This window comes from Eubalaena glacialis, chromosome 15 (genome assembly GCF_028564815.1).
Source record: "Eubalaena glacialis isolate mEubGla1 chromosome 15, mEubGla1.1.hap2.+ XY, whole genome shotgun sequence".
NCBI classification, from domain to species: domain Eukaryota; kingdom Metazoa; phylum Chordata; class Mammalia; order Artiodactyla; family Balaenidae; genus Eubalaena; species Eubalaena glacialis.
The window spans coordinates 1,295,518-1,318,236 of NC_083730.1; the positions used below are offsets into that span (position 1 = coordinate 1,295,518).

General features: G+C 39.5%; 1 protein-coding gene across 8 annotated transcripts in view; it reads right to left on the minus strand.

Annotated features, from left to right (window-relative positions):
* ATP9B (ATPase phospholipid transporting 9B (putative)) overlaps positions 1 to 22,719 on the minus strand; it is a 222,553-nt gene that overhangs the window by 114,116 nt on the left and 85,718 nt on the right. For all 8 annotated transcript variants that reach the window (XR_009697425.1, XR_009697424.1, XM_061170374.1 and 5 more), the window contains 2 exons: positions 20,704 to 20,784; positions 9,138 to 9,213 (listed from right to left, as the gene is read on the minus strand). Coding sequence is in view for 6 of the 8 variants with exons in the window: in XM_061170374.1 (XP_061026357.1) it covers positions 9,138 to 9,213; positions 20,704 to 20,784 (157 nt within the window). In the remaining 2 variants the exon portion in view is untranslated. The remainder of the gene's footprint in view (positions 1 to 9,137; positions 9,214 to 20,703; positions 20,785 to 22,719) is intronic.

A 22,719-nucleotide genomic window follows, 5' to 3' on the forward strand; every position in this document is an offset into this window, starting at 1 on the left:
GTGAGTCCTAAGGCAGGACCCGTGGAGTAAGTGTGACCGTGGTGATCTCGGGTCTACGTAACAACGACAGCTGTGCACCAACCATCTCACCACACCGCCAAAAGCCTCCTCCACAGAACGCCCAGGAAGACAGAAGATGCCAGGGTACGCACTGCTCAGCAGTGACACCTGCAGAGGTTACGTGTTTGCTCTTTTTTAGAATAAGCATTTCTTTTTTTCCCCTTTTTAATTGTGTGCCCTGGGAAGCTGTGAGGCTTGCATTTACTGTGCTCTTCAAAGCAGAGTGGCCCCATGTGACTATGGACCCCCACTCCACCAACAGGGGACACAGAGAGTGACTGGTGACACCTGCACCGAGCTGGGCTCCAAATGGCACATCAGGCGCATCAAGGAGCAAGACCACAGGAAGTGAGGAACCGAGACTCCTCGCCCACTTCCCAGCCCACAACAACAGCCCCATGAGACGGAAGCTTGAGAAGCAGCAACGTGCACCTGCTCTGAGTCACGAGCTGCACGCTGGTGTGTGTTCCTGCTCCCCCACTGGTCCTGCCGCTCAGCCTCCATGCTGCTTTCGTGTCCCTGCACCAGAGCTCTCTGCGTCCGGCCCCTTGAGTGACGCCCGAGTGGGATGGGTTCTCCTGCTGGCCGATCCCACATACTAAGTTTTCTCTAAAGCAGAAGCCTTGCAAACTATGTGTGGTACAGGTTTTATTTTTAAATTTCTAATCGGTCACAAGGCCTAGTTTTGTAAAATACCACATCAATAAATTATCAAGAGAAACAAATAACAAAAAAAATTTGACAAAACATATGTCCCAATTTTCTTAACATTAAATTCCATCATCAAATTCTTATAAATTTTCCAAATGTTTACTCTCATTTTCTGTATTTTTCACCATCAGTATCAGCCCTGGACCCCTGTCTCTGCGCACAGAACCTGCAGTCCTGCTCTGGGGCTCAGCCTGGACCCCCATCTGGGCACATACGTCCAGCAGGCTCTAGAGGACTCATGCTTCCTTCCAGGCTCTCGGCAACTTAAGATCAGAATGCTCCCATATCCACCTATCACTGAAACATGGCAAATTTCCCGGTTCTCTGAACCAACAAGGGGAAGAAGCATGGCACCCTGGGAAGTTGTGTTTGTCCCTCTCTGGTGCCCTCAGTCCTTGTGTCTGTCTGTCTGTCTGTGTCAACTTGAGTCCTTGATCCCATGCGTTCAGTTTCTACAGCCAGGGAGGAAGGACTGAGCTCACTTCACCAGGAGGCAACTTGAATTCAATCAACACGTAACTTTTTTTTTTAAAATCTGTATTGGGGTAGAGTTGATTTACGATGTTGTGTTAGTTTCAGGTGTACAGCAAAGTGAACCAGTTATACATCTACATATACCCACTCTTTTCTAGATTCTTTTCCCATATAAGTCATTACAGAGTACTGAGTAGAGTTCTCTGTGCTATACAGTAGGTCCTTATTAGTTACCTATTTTAAATATAGTAGTGACACATAACTTTTAAAGAATAAGATTTTTAAAAATTCTGGTCTTTCCTTCTCAACTTGTAATCAAGTGTAAAGAAGATAACAGCCCTTGTATTACTTCTGGAAATCCAAAGTATTTCAAACATACCTCAGTATACGGAAGTCTGGTTATATATAGAGTCTAGTAATTGCTCACATAAATAGGCTTTTAAATAGAGTTAAGCATGTGTTAAAAGATTTGAAATACATGAAAAAAGCTTGCATTTTAAAAATGACTGAACAAAATTTAAAATTAAAGGCATTTTATTTAAACTTGTGGAACGGATGGTTTTAAACAACCTAAATACTATCTCAGAAGATACAATACTCTGGCCACTGAATTCTATCTCTGGAAGAATAAGAAAGGGTTACCTATGCGGCAAACGTGTTATGATGCCTACATTTGTGTCTGTGTTGCCGAAGTTCACAACTAGGAGCTACCACTTGCCAAGGTCATCCTGAGAATGAAGGTGAGGAGGGAAACACTGTGCACAGTGAATTGTCTAGGATACCTCAAGCCTCCAGCTTGGGTTGCTTCTGGCTCTTTGAGAAGAGAGGCCAAAAATCAATAGTACTAGGGATCAGTAACAACATTCTAACATACAGGAAACAAAAGATGAAATAAATTTAAAAAGAAAAAGAGAATCTTCAAATATCTTTATGAGTGAACTCAATCTTGATCCTTTATTAAAAAGAATAAACATCAACATGATGAAAACAAATAGGTTACAACACCTAGATACAACTAGATACAGAAAATGCAAAATCTGTGACCAGGTAAGTAAATGTGGTATGTTGTTAAGTATTTTCCTATAAACTATTACATACTAAGTGCTGAAGGGCAAAGGCCATGGAGGACGGCACCCCTGGAATAAAATCCTGGGGACATGACCCTGCTAACAATGGTGGGCCTTCTGAGCCACATCCCTTACCTGGGCCTCAAGAAGGACTGGCCTGCCCCCTCTGAGATCTCCCACGGTGTGCTACACTTACTTCTGCTCTCTTTTTATTGTGAGAAAGTTTAAAAATTCATCATGACAAAAAAACAACATCTACTACCTGAAGAGAATCTCCACCTATTAAAATTATGTCTGCTATCATGCTTTTTCATGATGTGAAACACTAGTGCAAAACTTCATCTCTGAAGAAGAACTACAATTCTGCAGCCTGTGGAAGGAAAACCACATTCACAGAAAGATACACAAAATGAAAAGGCAGAGGACACTGTACCAGATGAAGGAACAAGATAAAACTCCAGAAAAACAACTAAATGAAGTGGAGATAGGCAACTTTCCAGAAAAAGAATTCAGAATAATGATAGTGAAGATGATCCAGGACCTCGGAAAAAGAATGGAGGCAAAAATCGAGAAGATGCAAGAAATGGTTAACAAAGACCTAGAAGAATTAAAGAACAAACAAACAGAGATGAACAATACAATAACTGAAATGAAAAATGCACTAGAAGGAATAAATAGCAGAATAACTGAGGCAGAAGAACGGATAAGTGCCCTGGAAGACAGAATGGTAGAATTCACTGCCACAGAACAGAATAAAGAAAAAAGAATGAAAAGAAAAGAAGACAGCCTAAGAGACCTCTGGGACAACATTAAACGCAACAACATTTGCATTATAGGGGCCCCAGAAGGAGAAGACAGAGAGAAAGGACCCTAGAAAATATCTGAAGAGATTATAGTCGAAAACTTCCCTAACATGGGAAAGGAACTAGCCACCCAAGTCTAGGAGGCGCAGAGAGTCCCAGGCAGGATAAACCCAAGGAGAAACACGCCAAGACACATAATAATCAAACTGACAAAAATTAAAGACAAAGAAAAATTATTGAAAGCAACAAGGGAAAAATGACAAATAACATACAAGGAACACCCATAAGGTTAACAACTGATTTCTAGCAGAAGCTCTACAAGCCAGAAGGGAGTGGCACGATATATTTAAAGTGATGAAAGGGAAGAACCTACAACCAAGCTTACTCTACCCAGCAAGGATCTCATTCAGATTTGATGGAGAAATAAAAAGCTTTACAGACCAGCAAAAGCTAAGAGAATTCAGCACCACCAAACCAGCTCTACAACAAATGCTAAAGGAACTTCTCTAAGTGGGAAACACAAGAGAAGAAAAGGACCACAAAAACAAACCTGTAACAATTAAGAAAATGGTAATAGGAACATACATATCAATAATTACCTTAAATGTGAATGGATTAAATGCTCCAACCAAAAGACACAGGCTTGCTGAATGGATACAAAAACAAGACCCATCTATATGCTGTCTGCAAGAGACCCACTTCAGACCTAGGGACACATACAGACTGAAAGTGAGGGGATGGAAAAAGATATTCCATGCAAATGGAAATCAAAAGAAAGCTGGAGTAGCAATACTCATATCAGATAAAATAGACTTTAAAATAAAGAATGTTACAAGAGACAAGGAAGGACACTACATAATGATCAAGGGATCAATCCAAGAAGAAGATATAACAATCATAAATATATATGTACCCAACATAGGAGCATCTCAATACATAAGGCAACTGCTAACAGCTATAAAAGAGGAAATCGACAGTAACACAATAATAGTGGGGGACTTTAACACCTCAGTAACACCAACGGACAGATCATCCAGCCAGAAAATCAATAAGGAAACACAAGCTTTAAATGACACAATAGACCAGATAGATTTGGTTGATATTTAAAGGACATTCCATCCAAAAACAGCAGATTACACTTTTTTCTCAAGTGCACACGGAACATTCTCCAGGACAGATCACATCTTGGGTCACAAATCAAGCCTTGGTAAATTTAAGAAAACTGAAATCATATCATGCATCTTTTCCTACCACAATGCTATGAGATTAGAAATGAATTACAGGGGAAAAAACATAAAAGACACAAACACATGGAGGCTAAACAACACGTTACTAAATAACCAAGAGATCACTGAAGAAATCAAAGAGGAAATCAAAAAATACCTAGAGACAAATGACAATGAAAACACAATGATCCAAAGCCTATGGGATGCAGCAAAAGCAGTTCTAAGAGGGAAGTTTATAGCAATACAAGACTATCTCAAGAAACAAGAAAAATCTCAAACAATCTAAACTTACACCTAAAGGAACTAGAGAAAGAAGAACAAACAAAACCCAAAGCTAGTAGAAGGAAAGAAATCATAAAGATCAGAGCAGAAATAAATGAAATAGAAACAAAGAAAACAATAGCAAAGATCAATAAAACTAAAAGCTGGTTCTTTGAGAAGATAAACAAAATTGATAAACCTTTAGCCAGACTCATCAAGAAAAAGAGGGAGAGGACTCAAATCAAGAAAATGAGAAATAAAAAAGGAGAAATTACAACGGACACCGCAGAAATACAAAGCATCATAAGAGACTACTACAAGCAACTCTGTGCCAATAAAATGGACAACCTGGAAGAAATTGACAAATTCTTAGAAAGGTATAACCTTCCAAGACTGAACCAGGAAGAAATAGAAAATATGAACAGACCAATCACAAGGAATGAAATTGAAACTGTGATTAAAAATCTTCCAACAAACAGAAGTCCAAGACCAGATGGCCTGACAGGTGAATTCTATCAAACATTTAGAGAAGAGCTAACACCCATCCTTCTCAAACTCTTCCAAAAAATTGCAGAGGAAGGAACACTCCCAAACGCATTCTATGAGGCCACCATCACCCTGATACCAAAACCAGACAAAGATGCTACAAAAAAAGAAAGTTACACACCAAAATCACTGATGAATATAGATGCAAAAATCCTCAACAAAATACTAGCAAACAGTATCCAACAACACATTAAAAGGATCATACACCATGATCAAGTGGGATTTATCCCAGGGATGCAAGGATTCTTCAATATACGCAAATCAATCATTGTGATACATCATATTAACAAATTGAAGAAGAAAAACCATATGATCATCTCAACAGATGCAGAGAAAGCTTTTGACAAAATTCAACACCCATTTATGATAAAAACTCTCCAGAAAGTGGGCATAGAGGGAACCTACCTCAACATAATAAAGGCCATATACGACAAACCCACAGCAAACATCATTCTCAATGGTGAAAAACTGAAAGCATTCCCTCTAAGATCAGGAACAAGACAAGGATATCCACTCTTGCCACTATTATTCAACATAGTTTTGGAAGTCCTAACCACGGCAATCAGAGAAGAAAAAGAAATAAAAGGAATACAAATTGGAAAAGAAGAAGTGAAACTGTCACTGTTTGCAGATGACATGATACTATACATAGAGAATCCTAAAGATGCCACCAGAAAACTACTAGAGCTAATCAATGAATTTGGTAAAGTTGCAGGATACAAAATTAATTCACAGAAACCTCTTGCATTCTTATATACTAGCAACGAAAGATCACAAAGAGAAATAAAGGAAACAATCCCATTCACCATTGCAACAAAAAAAATAAATTACCTAGGAATAAACCTACCTAAGGAGGTAAAAGACCTGTACTCAGAAACTATAAGACACTGATGAAAGAAATCAAAGATGACACAAACAGATATACCATGTTCTTGGATTGGAAGAATCAATACTGTGAAAATGACTATACTACCCAAAGCCATCTACAGATTCAATGCAATCCCTATCAAATTACCAGTGGCATTTTTTTACAGAACTAGAACAAAAAACTCTTAAAATTTGTATGGAGACACAAAAGACCCCGAATAGCCAAAGCAGTCTTGAGGGAAAGAAACGGAGCTGGAGGAATCAGACTCCCTGGCTTCAGACTACACTACAAACCGACAGTAATCAAGACAATATGGTACTGGCACAAAAACAGAAATGTAGATCAATGGAACAGGACAGAAAGCCCAGAGATAAACCCATGCACCTATGGTCAACCAATCTATGATAAAGGAGGCAAGGATATACAATGGAGAAAAGACAGTCTCTTCAATAAGTAGTGCTGGGAAAACTGGACAGCTACATGGAAAAGAATGAAATTAGAACACTCCCTAACACCATATACAAAAATAAATTTAAATGAATTAGAGACCTAAATGTAAGACCAGACACTATAGAACTCTTAGAGGAAACATAGGAAGAACACTCTTTGACATAAATCACAGCAAGATCATTTTTGATCCACCTCCTAGAGTAATGGAAGTAAAAACAAAAATAAACAAATGGGACCTAATGAAACTTAAAAGCTTTTGCAAAGGAAAGGAAACTACAAACAAGACGAAAAGACAACTCTCAGAATGGGAGAAAATATTTGCAAACGAATCAACAAAGGATTAATCTCCAAAATATATAAACAGCTCATGCAGCTCAATCTTAAAAAAACAAACAACCCAATCCAAAAATGGGCAGAAGACCTAAATAGACGTTTCTCCAAAGAAGACATACAGATGACCAAGACGCACATGAAAAGCTGCTCAACGTCACTAATTATTAGAGAAATGCAAATCAAAACTACAATGAGGTATCACCTCACACCAGTTAGAATGGGCATCATCAGAAAATCTACAAACAACAAATGCTGGAGAGGGTGTGGAGAAAAGGGAACCCTCTTGCACTGTTGGTGGGAATGTAAATTGATACAGCCACTATGGAGAACAGTATGGAGGTTCCTTAAAAAACTAAAAATAGAATTAACATATGACCCAGCAATGCCACTACTGGGCATATACCCAGAGAAAACCATAAATCAAAAGGACACACGCACCCCAATGTTCACTGCAGCACTATTTACAATAGCCAGGTCATGGAAGCAACCTAAATGCCCACTGACAGACGAATGGATAAAGAAGATGTGGTACATATATACAGTGGAATATTACTCAGCCATAAAAAGGAACGAAATTGGGTCATTTGTAGAGACGTGGATGGATCTAGAGACTGTCATACAGAGTGAAGTAAGTAAGAAAGAGAAAAACAAATATCGTACATTAACGCATATATGTGGAACCTAGAAAAATGGTACAGATGAACCGGTTTGCAGGGCAGAAACAGAGACACAGATGTAGAGAACAAATATATGGACACCAAGGGGGGAAGTAGCGGTGGGGGGGACGGTGGTGGAACGAATTGGAGATTGGGATTGACATGTATACACTAATATGTATAAAATAGATAACTTATAAGAACCTGCTGTATAAAAAATAAATAAAATAAAATTCAATAAATAAATAAATAAACTTTGTCTCTGTTTATTCCCTGTCCTCTAAAGGGGACACGTGTTCTCCTCTAGGAGCTGCCTGACACTTCTGTGTACCCATGCCCCATCTTAACACAAACACAGAAGTGCCCTGCGTGGATCTGAGCCCCTCCTGCTCCACATGCCAGGCACATGGCCCTCGGAACACTGTCTTCAGCCTGCTGTGCCCGTCAGCGTGAGGCCTTTGCACACAGTCAGTGCTGAGAAGTCAGTGCCGCCACATATCCCCAGTGTCCACCTCACCTAGGCACGTCTGTGTGGTTTAAAATCTAGTTCACGTGTTTCTTCCTCAGAGAAGCCTCTTCCAGACCCTGACCAGGTAAGGTTTTCACTTCTTTGTTTTCAAGGCACCCTGCACTTGTCTGAGATACTTAGCATAGCTCAAATGATTTCTCTCTTTTTCTTTCTTTTTATTTTTGGCTGCACCACGCGGCTTACAGAATCTTAGTTCCCCGACCAGGGAATGAACCTGGGCCCTGGCAGTGAAAGCACCAAGTCCTAACCACTAGGCCACCAGGGAATTCCCTTTGGCTCATTCTGTTCGTTTCTTTCTCGCCATAAGCTGTCCCACACTGTATCGCCAGCGCCAGGTCTGGAGCGGAGATCTCATACACAACCCCAGAAGGAGGACTGTGCTCTCAGGGGAGGGCTGCCAGCACTGGTGACAGATGCTGAGACAGACGGTCCTCCCTTGAGTGCTGCCCTGCATCCTATCCCACCAGCACGCTTAACGCTCCCGGCTGCTACCTCCTGGTACCATGCACAAGGTCAACCACTTTCTGAAAAGGTGATAATCACTTAGATTTTCAACACCTCTCAGAGAAATTTACTTTACAAAATGTATATTTAAGTGGCCTCCCTGTTCAACCACTAGAAATACTCCAACATACTCCAATTTTACTTAAAAGAACCTTCATCCTGGCCCCTAAAGGCCCAACCCAACCTACCTCCTAATGTCCCTGTCTCATCTAATACTTCTCTCCCCCACAGACAAGCGACCACACCGACCTCCTCAGCTGTTAGATGAATGAGGAGTGGTCAGAGCCCTCTGAAGTCACTGTTTGCTTCCCCGGTTCTGCTGTGCTACCTGTCTTTAAGGCACACTGACAAGTCTGTCATGAAACAGATGTCAAAACTAGCAAAATGCCCCCAGCCTTGCTACACAGGGTGCAGCCTCCTTAGCTGCTTCAGCCTAGCTCCTCAACGTGCGATGTGCACGAGCCTCACCCTGGGCTTGCCTGACATGCAGACTCTCAGGCCTGGTCCACAGCCACTGAACTGGAGTTTATGTTTAATAAGGTCCCTGGGGTGCAAAGCACTTTGACAACCATTTGTTTGGAGTCACTTAAAAACACAAAGCATCTCCTATATGTGAGAATTCATGTTAAAAATAGAGCTTATTTCTCACCTGATGCAACAACAGTGCTTGCCCACAAGGTATTTTCTATGCTGAGACTTTCGTGAATGGGTGGATCACTATCTTCCTGTTCAAGGAGAGAAAAGTAAGAAAAAAGCAAATTAGCAACTTTTCTATTACTCGTACTTCAGATATCCACAGCGTTAAAAACAAGTCCACCAGCTGGATCCAGCTAACAAGCAGTGAAAAGGCAGTGAAAAATAGGGGTAAAAGACAGGAATTTACACAGAGGATTCTGGGATGATGGCGGAGCAAGAAGCACCAGGAATGGCCCCCCACCTGGACCACAACTGCAGGGACAGAAGCTGTCTGATGTAACTAACTTGGAATCCAGAGCTGGTGAAGGCTTGCAAGTTCCAGGGGAAGCACTGGATGGTTACTGCAGTCAATTGTGGTGACTTTCAGGTCTTAGCACGTAGCACCTACCCATCCCACCCGCAGCCACATGGCAGGAGGCCATACACGTGTTTCTGGAGCAGCTTGCAGAAGCCAGCCAGGGTGAACCAAAAGGACCTTGTCCTCCAATATCAGGAATCTGTGCTCTGATGCTGCTTCTGATGTCAGAGATGCAGCCAAAGAGGCAGGTGGCCATTGTTGTCACACCTCCCCACTTGTTGCAAACCCCTCCCCGACCAAGTGGATTTCAAGGGCGAGTGCCCCGTTTATCCCCCTTTGTTTTTCTCTTTTTCCCCTTTTGGAAGACAGATATTAAAGACTAGGACATTCAAAAACAACTGCATATACACAAAGAAACAGAAAATGATGGCACGTGACCAAGGAAAGGCTCAGAAAAGACATAAGAAAACATTAAGTTTATACCTCAGGCTGATCCTCAGCAGAGAGAGAGCCTACCACAATCAAAAAAAAATGTAAACAAAAGCAATGACAAAAACCCAACGAACCCTGGTTTTGACTTCTGGAGTTACCACATTATTATGTTCAAATGTACTGTGTTCAACAAAAAAATAACAAGGCATAAAAACCAATAGAAAAGTATGGTCCATTCAAAGGAAAAATATAAATCAACAGAAACTATCCCTGAAAAAGACCTGATGGCAGATATACTAGACAAAGATTTTAAAAGAAAAATATTAAAGATGTTCAAAGACAGAAAGATGTGGAGAGAGTCAAGAAAACAATGTATGAACAAAGCGGAAATATGACTGAAGAAATAGAAAACCCAAACAGAAACCAAAGGAAATTCAAGAGCTGAAAAGTACGATGAGCAAAATGAAAAATTCACTAAAGGGATTCAAGGCAGTTTTGAGCAGACAGAAGAAAGAATTAGTGAACTTGAAGGTAGGACAGTGGAAGTTACTGAGGCTGAGAAAGAGAAAGAAAAAAGATTGAAGAAAGTTGAAAGGGCCTAAGGGATCCACAGGACACAAAAAAGCGAACCAGTATCCTCATTGTGGAAATCCCAGAAGACGAAGAGAGAGATAAAGGGGCAGAGAGACTATATGAAGAAATAATGGCTGAAATCCCCCAAAGTTAATGAAAGACATGAATGTAAGTATTCAAGAAGCTCAATCAAATCCATGTAAGAACTGAAAGAGACCCACACCAAGACACATTATAATCAAACTTTCAAAAGACAAGGACGAAGAGAGAATCTTAAATAGCAAGAAAGAAGTGAATCGTCACATACAAGCGATCCTCAATAAAATGATTAGCAGATTTCTCATCAGAAACTATCAAGGCCAGAAGGCAGTGCACTGGTATAGACAAAGTGCTAAAAGAAAAAGAACTGCCAACCAAGAATCCTATATCCAGCAAAACTGTCCTTCAAAAGTGAGGGAGAAATCAAGACATTCCCAGATAAACAAAAGCTGAGGAACACTGTAAATCAACTATACTCCAATAAAATTTTTTTAAAAAATGCATGCTTAGCCAAATTGGGGAGCAGGGGAGAAGCTGAGGGGAGCTGGTGACCACTGGACCTTCCCTGCAAGAAGTGCTGCTCAAGGGAGTCCTGAAGACTGAAATAAAAGGACACTAGACAGTCTTCAAAACCACATGGAGAATTAAAGATCTCAATGAAGATGAATAATTATAAAAGTAAATATTATTGTAACAATGGTTTGTAACTGTACTCTTTCTTCTCTACATGATTTAAGAGACTAATATATTTAGAGAAAAAAAGCAAGTTATTATTCTAAAAGCTAGTATTATTGTAACTTTCGTTTGTAACTCCAAATCTTATTTCTACATAATTTAAGACACTCATGCATTTAAAAGAATTATTAGTTTATATTTTTAGGACACAATATATAAAGATATAATTTTGTGACAACTACAACTGAAAGAGGTGAGGAAAGAGCTGTAAAGGAGCAGAGTTTTAATATGTTATTGAACTTAAGTTGGTGTAAATTCAAATTAGAGTGTTATAACTTCAGGGTGTTAAATGTAATCCCCATGGTAACCAAAAAGAAAACAGCTACAGAATATACTCAAAAGGAAATCAGAAAGAAATGTAAACATTTCACTATAAAAAAAACAAAATCAATGAAACACAATACAAGACAGTAATGCAGGAAATGAGAGACAATAAAACTATAGGCCATATAGAAAACAAATAGTACAATGACAGAAGTAAATTGCTCCTTATCACTAATTACTTCAAATATAAATGGATTAAACTCACCAATCACAAGACAGATATTGGCAGGATGGATAAAAACAAATGCTCCAACTATATGCTATCTACAAGAGACTCACTTTAGATCCAAAGACACAAAGAAGTTGAAAGTTAAAGTATGGGAAAAGATATTCCCTGCAAATAGTGAGCAAAAGAGAGCAGGGGTGGCTATACTAATGTCAGAAAAAACAGATGTTAAATCAGAAAGGATCACAAGAGACATTATGCATTAATTAAATGTTCCATAAGGCAAAAATATATGATAATTATACACTATTATGCTCCTAATGAAAGACAATATATGAAGCAACAATTGATAGAATTGAAGGGAGAAATAGTTGAAGACTTTAATATCCCACTCACAGTTACGGGTAGAACAACCAGACTGAAGTAAGGAAATAGAGAACTTAACACAATAAGCCAACTAGATCTAACAGACATATATAGAACACTCCACACAACAACAGCATACACATTGTTCTCAAGTGCATATGGGGCATTTTCTAAGATACACCTTATGTTAGGCCACAAATTAAGTCTCAAGAGATTTTAAAAAATAGATATCATACAAAGTATCTATATCTACTCCAACCATGACAAGATGTAGTTAGAAATTAATAACAGAAAATTCACAAAACTGTGGAAATCAAACAACATTCTTTTTAAAAAACAATGAATTAGGGAGGGCGAAGGGTAAGCTGGGACGAAGTGAGAGAGTGGCATGGACTTATATATACTACCAAATGTAAAATAGATAGCTAGTGGGAAACAGCCACATAGCACAGGGAGATCAGCTCGGTGCTTTGCGACCACCTAGAGCGGTGGGATAGGGAGGGTGGGAGGGAGATGCAAGAGGGAGGAGATATGGGGATATACGTATATGTATAGCTGATTCACTTTGTTATACAGCAGAAACTAACACACCATTGTAAAGCAATTATACTCCAATAAAGATGTTAAAAAAAAACAACAATGAATTAAAATGAAAAGGGAAATTAGAAAATACTTAGAGACAAATGACAAGGAAAATATAATTTATAAAAACCCATGGGATGCAGCATAAGTGGTGCTAAGGGGGAAATTCATAGCTTATATAGTTATATAATTTATAACAAATTATAACTGTTTAAATTCCAAAACAGGAAAGATCTCAAATCAACAACCTAACTTTAGAACTTAAGGAACTAGAAAAAGAAGAACAAACTAAACCCAAAGTTAGCAGAAGGAAGGTAAAAATAAAGAACAGAGCAGAGATAAACAAAATAAAGAACAGGAAAAATGAATAAATATGAAAGTTACTTCTTCAAAAAGATCAACAAAATTGAAAAACCTTTGGCTAGATGGGCTAAGAAAAAAAGGAAGACTCAAATTACTAAAATCAGAAATGAAAGTAGGGATATTATTATGATTCTAAAAAAATAAAAAGGATTATAAGAGAGTATTATGAACAACCATACGCCAACAACCAGGATAACCTAGGTGACATGGACAAATTCCTAAAAAACACAAAATCTACCAAGACTAATCATGGAGAAATAGAAAAACTAAACAGACCTATACCTCGTAGAGATTAAATTAATACTCAAAAATCTCCTGACAAAGAAAAGCCCTAGATCTGATGACTTCACTGGTGAAATCTACCAAAAATTTAAAGAATTAATATTAATCTTTCTCAAACTATTCCAAAAAATTGAAGAGGAAGGACACTTCCTAACTCACTCTGTGAGGCCAGCACAACCCTCATATCAAAGCCAGACTAAGAGACTACTAGAAAAGTAAACTACAGAACAATATCTTCTATGAACAATGATGCAAAAATCCTGTACAAAATACCAAAAAAACAAATTCAGCAGCATATTACAAGGATTAAACTCAGTGACCAAGTGATATTTATTCCTGAAATGCAATGATGGTTCAACATATATCTCAATCAACAAAATACATCACATTAACAGAATGAAGAAAAAAACCCCACACGATCATCTCAATTGATGCAGAAAACGCATTTGTCAAAATTCAACACCCTTTTATCATAAAAAACATTCAACACACTAGGAATAGAAGGGAACTACCTCCATATAATAAAAGCCATATATGAAAAACCCACTGTGTACACGATACCAAATGGTGAAATACTAAAACCTTTTGTTCTAAGATCAGAATGTCTGCTTTCACCACAACTATTCAACATACTATATAATACTGGAAGTTCTAGCCAGAGCAGTTGTACAGGAAAGAGAAATAAGAGGCACAATTTGGAAAGGAAGATGTAAAATTATCTCTGTTTGCAGATGTTATGATCGTATATGTAGAAAATCCTAAAGAGTTCACAAAAAAATGGTTGGATCTAATAAATGAATTCAGCAAAGTAGCAGAATACAAACTCGTCATGCAAAAATCAGTTGTGTTTCTATATATGAGCAATGAATGATCTGAAAAAGAAATTACAAAAACAATTCCACTTATAATAGCATCAAAAACAATAAAATATTTAGGAATTAATTTAACCAAGGAAGTGAAAGATTTGTACAATGAAAACTACAAAATATTTCCAAAAGAAAGTAAAAAAGACATAAATAAATGGAAACGCATCCCATGTTCATGGACTGGAAGACTGAATATTGTTAATATGTCAGTATTACCCAAAGTGATTTACAGATTAAACGCAATCCCTTATCAAAATCCCAATGACATTTTTTTCAGGAATAGAAAAATCCATCCTAAGATTCATATGGAATATCAAGGGACCTGAAATATTCAAAACAATCTCGAAAAAGAAAAACTAAACTGGAGGGCTCATACTTCCTGATTTGAAAACGTAATACAAAGTTACAGTAATCGAAACAGTATAGTGCTGCCTAAAGACAGACATATAGACCAATGGAATAAAGTGGAGAGCCCAAGAAAAAACCCTTGCATATAAGGTTAAATGTTTTGACAAGAGTGCCAAGACCACCCAATGGGGAAAGGACAATCTTATCAACAAATGATGCTGACAAAACTGGATATCCATATGCAAAGGATGAAGTTACCCTTCCCTAACAATATATACAAAAATAACTCAAAAGGGATCAAAGATCTAAATGCAAGACTTACAATAATAAAACACTTAGAAGAAAACATAGGACAAAAGCTTCATGATACTAGGTTTTGCAATGATTTTTTGGATATGACAGCAAAGTCACAAGTAACAAAGGAAAAAATAAACAAAATGGACTTCATGAAGATCAACAAATTTTGTGCTTCAAAGGCACTATCAACAGAGTAAAAGGCAACTCACAGAATGGAAGAAAATACGTACAAATCAAGTCCCCGAGAAGGAATTAATATCTAGAATATATAGAGAACTCCTAAAACTCAACAAAAAACCCAAACAACCCAATTTGAAAATGGGCAAAGGACTTGAATAGACATTTCTCCAAAGAGGTATACAAATGGCCAAAAAGAACATGAAAAGATGCTCCACATTGCTAATCACTAGTAAAGTGCAAATCAAAACCAAAATGAGGTAACTTCCCAAACCCAGTAACATGGCTACTATCAGAAAATCAGAAAACAACAAGTTCTGGTGAGGATGTGGAGAAACTGGACCCTCTGTTCACTGCTGGTGAGAATGTAAAATAGTATAACTGCTGTGGAACTGCTTTTGGCAGTTCCGCAAAAATTGAAAATAGAATTATCATATGATCCAGAAATTCCACTTCTGGGTATATACTTGAAAGAACTAAAAGGAGGGTCTCAAAGATATATCTGTACTCCCATATTCATAGCAGCATTATTCACAATAGCTAAAACACAGAAGCAACCCTACCTGTCCACACAGGTGGGGTGCTATTCCTCAAGAAACAATTCACTTCAGGATTATCAACTGGTGTTTCTTTTACCTGTGCCTTAGTTATATCATCTGTAAATAGGAGAGTTCTTCAATTCATTCAGATGTGTATTTGGTATCTGAATATACACCAAGCCCTGTATTAGAAACTGGAGCTATGAGAAGAAGTAAGACAGCCATTCACCTAAGTAGTTTCTGGTTTCGTGTGAGAGCTAAACAAGCACACAACGATGACAAAATAGAGACCCGAGGGCAAATATAAAGGCAGGCAGAAGTGCAATGATATCAAAGAAAAGGGAATCCAAGGAAGCCTTCCAAATGATGGTACTTAAACTGGGTCTTGAAATGCAGGAGCTCCACAGACAGCCCTTGATTAAAGGGGTTTGTCTACTCCATGCTCTGAAGCCAGCACACGGCCATTCTCTGTTTCTGCAGACACACACACACTTTTGCCTTCATTTCAAAGTCCCTTAGGAGTTACAGTTTGTCAAGTAAAATATGTTACACTTGCTGCATTTAGTAGTTTTAGCTTACAAATATCTACTGATAATTATATGGCTGCATCAATATACAAAATACTAAGGAAATATGTATCTTAAGCGGGGAAAAAAATGAGGCTTATATTATTCCAATATGTACATACATGGGAAACAATTTGAAGGGGAAGAGTCAAAAGGATAATATGACTATTTATATTAGGATGGTAAGGTTATAAAATTTGTAAATACCTTTAACCATTTTATTTTTATATAGTTTTATACTAATGGTGATAATATATTTACCAATTTCCAAATATATCAGGAATGAAATCAAGCTCTCGCCCAGTGGCTCACACCCCATCATTACAGCCTTCACAGCACATGAGCTTGTCCAAGTCCTTGGCCGCGTGCGCTCCAGCACCCTCCCTGTTTCTTCCACAGAAACCTGTCCGGCAGGGAACCATGCTGTGCTTAACAACCAGGGCAGCCGTTCAAGGTAAAGAGATAAAAGCTGCCTAACTCAGAAATACATAATCCAGGAATACTGAGTTTTCCCTTTGACTTTAATGGTTTTATAGAACAAAGTATCAACTCTTAAAAGAGAGAAGTAGGTGGCCTCTATGTATTAGCTATTTTGTACTTCAATTTATGACTGAACTGAAATGATCAATTTCTGATTCATTCACAGAGATGGCCTTAGAACCTAACACTGATAAACACTGTTGGAGAGACAAAAATTGAAATACCCTCACGCCTATCTCCTAAATGCGGTCCACATGGCGTACCCTGTAATTCTATGCTAATGTAGGCGTTTTAGCCGTGGCCTAGCAAACTAAGTACATAACTGGGATATACCCTGTCAACTGCTGATTCACACATTTATCATTTAAGGTAGAAAACAAATAAAACTATTCTCTAATGTGAATTCTGAATTATTTTCACTGCCTCATAGCCATTTCCATGCTTAGCTTCCCTCCAGACTGCGAGCTATCTGCCTATGGCATTGACCTTGCCCTTCTGAGCACCTAGCACAGAACAGGCACTCATATGGGTCCAGCAAGAGAATAAATCTGGGACCCGACAGACATGACACTCTCGCTCTGTCTAGTCCCTAACACCCTCACGTGGGGCTACGCGTACAGGCGGCAGTCTGCTGTCACTCCAGCCGTCCTGTCTCTCTGAAGAACTCCTTAGGCCACCTGCCCGCAGCTGCCCATCACCAGTTGACCATAAAAGCACAATGAGTACAATTTTATTACTTTAAAACTCTTCCTACGGCTCCCTTGATATGGAAATTTATAAATTATTATTGCATGCATATCTTTTAGTATAGTATTTTCCCACTGGGTCAAACTCCAAGAGAAATAAGGACATTAAAAAATACAAAATTTTTATAAGGCTTTCTGAACTGCAAATAAAAGGTGCTATACAATTTAGTTTTAGAAATTTAAGTTGGTTCTCCCATTACTTTTCTAGAACTATTTAATCATGTGAATGCTTTTGTCAATTTCTAACACAATTAGGTGTTGAAGAATACACAGTATCTATGTAGTTTCCTTTCAATTCTTTAACAACAATGATGGACTTTAAACATAAAACATTTTTCTAATATTGAGAAAATTACTGTAAAAGATAGTTCTTTACCCATCTCACATAGTACAGAGGAAAGATTGGGAAGATGGGAAAGAAATTATCTCTAAATAACTTTCTCTATGGGTTTCCTTCTCCTTACTGTTATATCGTTTGAAAAGATAAAATCTGCCTTGAGATGGGCAGAATGCAAAATGTTACAATTTCAAGCTGTTTTCTCAATAGTTCACCCTATTTAACAAACAATAGAGATACACTTTTTAAAAGCAGAGTATTTTGATTGGAAAAGACATGAACAATGATAAGTGTGCTATGGTTTACAAAGGAAATTACAGTAGAAAATGCATCATAAAAAAGATTAAACGGGAATGTGATGTTAAAGGACCACGAATGCTGTTAATATTTCAAAACTGGCTACAGTTTTAAACTCCAAACTTCAGAGAGAATAGCTACGTCTTGAACAATAAGCAAAATTAATGATATCAATAATAATAACATGAATAATTTATACAACACAAAATGTCATGTAGTACATAATTTAGGTAACCCTGACATTGTTTTAAGGGAAGTAGAAACAGATATTAATCACAATATGCATATCTGTATTAAAACTCTGCACGGGCAATAAAATACACAATACGTCAATTGCCACAGGACACCTGAATTAATTTGCTCTGATTCTTATTTAATTATACAGGCTGAATCAGAAGAAACGTATTTTCTCCTTTGTACATTATACTATAAAAAAGAAATATAAGCAGATAACACTTTTTAAAATGTCCAATTGTTATTTCGGTAATTAAACTAAATTCCAGTTACAAAACTAATTACTTAACATGGTTTTTTCTTTTCCTCCTTTTTGAAAAATGCACACAGAAAGATTTTTCCATCTGAAAAAATCTGAAACTCAAGTTTGATATATTTAAAACGAGTGAAACAAAACCTTGTTAGGAACATCAAATGAAGGCAATGAATTATACACTTGGTAAGAACTTGCAATAATTCATACAAAGTGGATGTATCTTAAATTAACTAAAAAGCCTCGACAAAGTCAGGATCCTGGCACAAATCCCTTTCTTCTGTACTATTCTGGCTCTGATGCTGACTGTGCCATTTTGGATATTTCCCCCACTCACAGTAAATTGAAGTTTGCAGTATTTTCTCTCACATTTCCGCTGCATGTATTAGCGACAGGTGATCCTATCTACTCTCACAGTTGGCCTGTACACTCTGGGGAGGCTGTGAGGACAGGAACAAATCCAGGTGACTGCCAGTATCCTATGGGAACCAGGTATCTAGGGGAATCCTTTCCAAACACCAATATCATACTTTATCATCTAAGCTGAAAATCCTTATATGGTTTCTTCCTTCTTTGGACAAGACCTTCGGGATTGAGCCTGGCTCTCCTTGCCAGTCCTCCCTCCCCCTGCACCTGCGTGCTAGTCACACACACTCAGTCACACAGTCACACACACACAGTCACACTCAGTCACACACACTCAGTCCCTATGCGAACTGCGCTTTGTGGTCTTGGTGTTTTCATCCATGCCTCCTGCCTGCTCTCACTTCTCTGACACTCTGTCGAGCAAATATTTCCAACTTTTAGCAAATGATAAGCAATATAAATCTGTGAAACAGAAAGGAAGAAAGCAAATAATATCCCAAAGTATTAATAGCGGTTAATAACTCAGTTTATTGAACTAAGGGTGCCCTTTTTGTAAGACTTTTTCTCTCATATGCATGTTTTATCATAAGTATTTTTGCAAAAACAGAAAAAGATCTTAGTTTTTCAGCACTCATTACAAGGTACTTATCACCAGGACATCTTCCTTCTCTCTGTTGCCATGAACATCTTGTGCACGTACTTTTACTGCAGCACTTGTGGAAATAAAGTTACAGAGTAATGTCCATCTCCTCATTTTTGCATTCCCATAGTTTGCACATTATCTGGCACACAATATGCCCTTAGTAAATGCTTTGTCAAATGGTGACAATTGCTCACCAATCCTTGTATGTGACCAAGAGTAAAACAAAGCTGACTGTACTACCAGAAATCCTTTAAAAATAACTGCAGCAATTAAAAATAAGCTACAATTATATATTAAAATCCCTTAAGTATTATAAATCATTTATAATACCAGTATAAACTGTTAAAATCAAAAGTTACCGAATCCTCCAAATCCTATTAAATAATCAATATTGAGGGGACTTCAAGCTATACCAAAACGCCATAATAATGAAGAGAATGTAGAATGAAACACACATATGTATGTAAGGAAATGGACGTGCACATACAGATATCCATCCAACCAGTTAATAAAAATCAAGAAATGATGTGGATATCATAATGTATTAACTATTATCCAAAATCAAAACTGAAATAGCTGAATTACTTCATTTTACTGACTCATAATATTTTAAGGGAGAAGGATCTTATCAAGAGTAAATACGCTGGGACTTCCCTGGTGGCGCAGTGGTTAAGAATCCACCTGCCAATGCAGGGGACACAGGTTTGGTCCCTTGTCTGGGAAGATCCCACATGCCGCAGAGCAACTAAGCCCGTGCGCCACAGCTACTGAGCCTGTGCTCTAGAGCCCGTGAGCCACAACTACTGAGCCCGCGTGCCACAACTACTGAAGCCCACGCACCTAGAGCTCACGCTCTGAAACAAGAGAAGCCACCGCATGGCAACAAAGAGGAGTCCCCACTCACTGCAACTAGAGAAAGCCCGCGCGCAGCAACAAAGACCCAACGCAGCCAAAAATAAATAAATAAATAAATTTATTTTTTTTAAAAAAGAGTAAATATGCTAAAAATAGAAAAACTGTACTGAATGTATCCCAAAGAAATATTTGCTATAGGAAAATTTAAGAACTTGAAACATTCTCTGGGTCTTCACTTTTTAGTTCAGAACTTGTTTGAATTGATTCTTGATTTAATTACCCTTTCAAAATAAAGGTTTGCTACCTTCAACTTACACAATGAATATATTTGTGTTTAACAAAAGACTTAACTTACCCTGGTAAATGTGCCTTCAAAACTATGAATATCCAGTTGTGGCTTCTGAGCATAAACGTAAGCATTGATAGAAAAAAGGTCCTGGAAAAGAGAATATCTGAATTAATTACATAATAATTAAACAAAATGACTTGGAAATTTTCCACTTACCAATTAATACTTTTCCTATCTTATTTACCAAAAGTGATGGTTTTCTTATGTTTTGTTGCCAACGCTACGGATGAGGATGGAAGAGAACTCAAAGGAACAGTTTTTAAGGCCAACAGAGGTGTGTGGACTCTCCCGACTCCAATGGACAACTGCTGCCCCCTGGCAGGTTGTGTCAGAAGCAGCCGGCGACGCTTATAAGACACACGGCACCGGGGCTGCCCCGGGGGCCGTGCGCTGCCCGCAAGCCTGCCCCACCTCCTGAGACCTCCCGGGACTCACACCTAACGCTGCGGTCTGATTACTAAGAGCGCTGTCCCAGCAAGGGGGTGACCTGTCCTGGGCCACGCCCAAGATTAACGCTCAGGATGGAAGGGGTGGGAGCTGTGGAGAGCCATCTGAAAAAGTCTGAGGATTCAGCGTTCCTCTTGACCAAATCCTGAACATGGTGTGTCTTCCCGGTTAAGTTATAGGAAAATATTTTCCTGCAAAAAATACTTTGTGTTTCTTGCCTAAAACCCTTGCAGCTGAAAGGCCTGGGGAGGAGGGGATGCCTGAAGAGACAGAGTTAGGACTGCCGCCTGGTGCGCGAGGATCCTGTGGTGACAGAAGGAGCAAAGCCCTGACCCTGGGGAGGAGCAGAGAGAGGACAAGGTCACCCGAGCCTCCCACAAGCGTCCGCAGGCTCCCCTCCCGCTGAGGAAACCCGCACTGCCCTGCGAGCTTCTGCCAGCGGCTGGCGCCTGAAATCCGAAGGGGCCGCTGGGCACACCTGACAGCTCGGGCTCCTCGCTGACGGTGCGCGGGCACTGCTTCAACCCTCCTAAAGGGCTCACCGACACCAAGAGTGCGGGCTGGTCTCACCCAGCTGGGCCGGGTCTAAGGATAACAGTGCTGCGTATACTTTTGCTGCAAATACGCCCCGGCCAAGCGAGTGGGCTGTGCAGAAAGTTTAACACAGCAGGCCCAAGAAAGCCCTGCTTGCAAGGCTGGCCCTTGGCTGGGGTCTGGGAATGTGGATCCCAGGAGAGCTGCCGCCCTTCCCAGAGAAGAGAGTGTGCCTAAACCACTTATTCAAGCAACATGGCTCATGCCGAACACCCGCTTTCCTTCTTGCGGGGGGCGGGGGATATGGGGGGTGCGTCTGGCATGTGGTACGTGCCAGGCAGAGGGTGCCTCCAGGCCCAGCCCCCAGTAAAGGCCCTGTGAGTCTCTAATGAGCTTCCCTGGTAGAAACTACTTCCCACGTGTTCCCACATTATGTTGGGGACTTCAGCGTGTCCTGTGTGAGTCCCCTGGGAGGGGAGTCTGGAAGCTCTTGCCTGCTTTCCTGCGATGTCGCCCTGTGCCCGTTCTCTGTGCTGACTGCTCTGAGTCCTTTCACTGTAACCACTCATGGCCACGAGGAGGACAACACGCTGAGTCCTGGGAGTCCTCCGAGAGAATCATCAAAACTGGGGGCGTCTGGAGGATCCCCCACCACAGACAGTTTGCCATTTTTATAGGTTTCGTTTGTTTCCTGTTTTGTTTTGGTTTTGCCTCATGGCTGCTAACACTTAGAAAACACAGACTTCCAGACATGAAGAACAAAGGTCAGACCACAGACACTGAAGCGCGAGAGGAACGGGAGGCCTCCGGGGGCCGCAGTGCTGTGTGCGCTCTGACGCTGAGCCCGAGCCGCTCGTGCAGGCGGGTTTCAGGCAGTCCAGCTTGGCCAGAAGAAAGGAAGAAAGACCTCCGCGGCTCCCCACAGAAGGGAAGATGGAGCTGGGAGTCTGACTTCAGTCAGTTAACCACCAGTCAAAACAAAACCAAACAAAAACCCCAATGCTCTACAGAAGAACATCATAGAATCCAGAGTCTCTACAA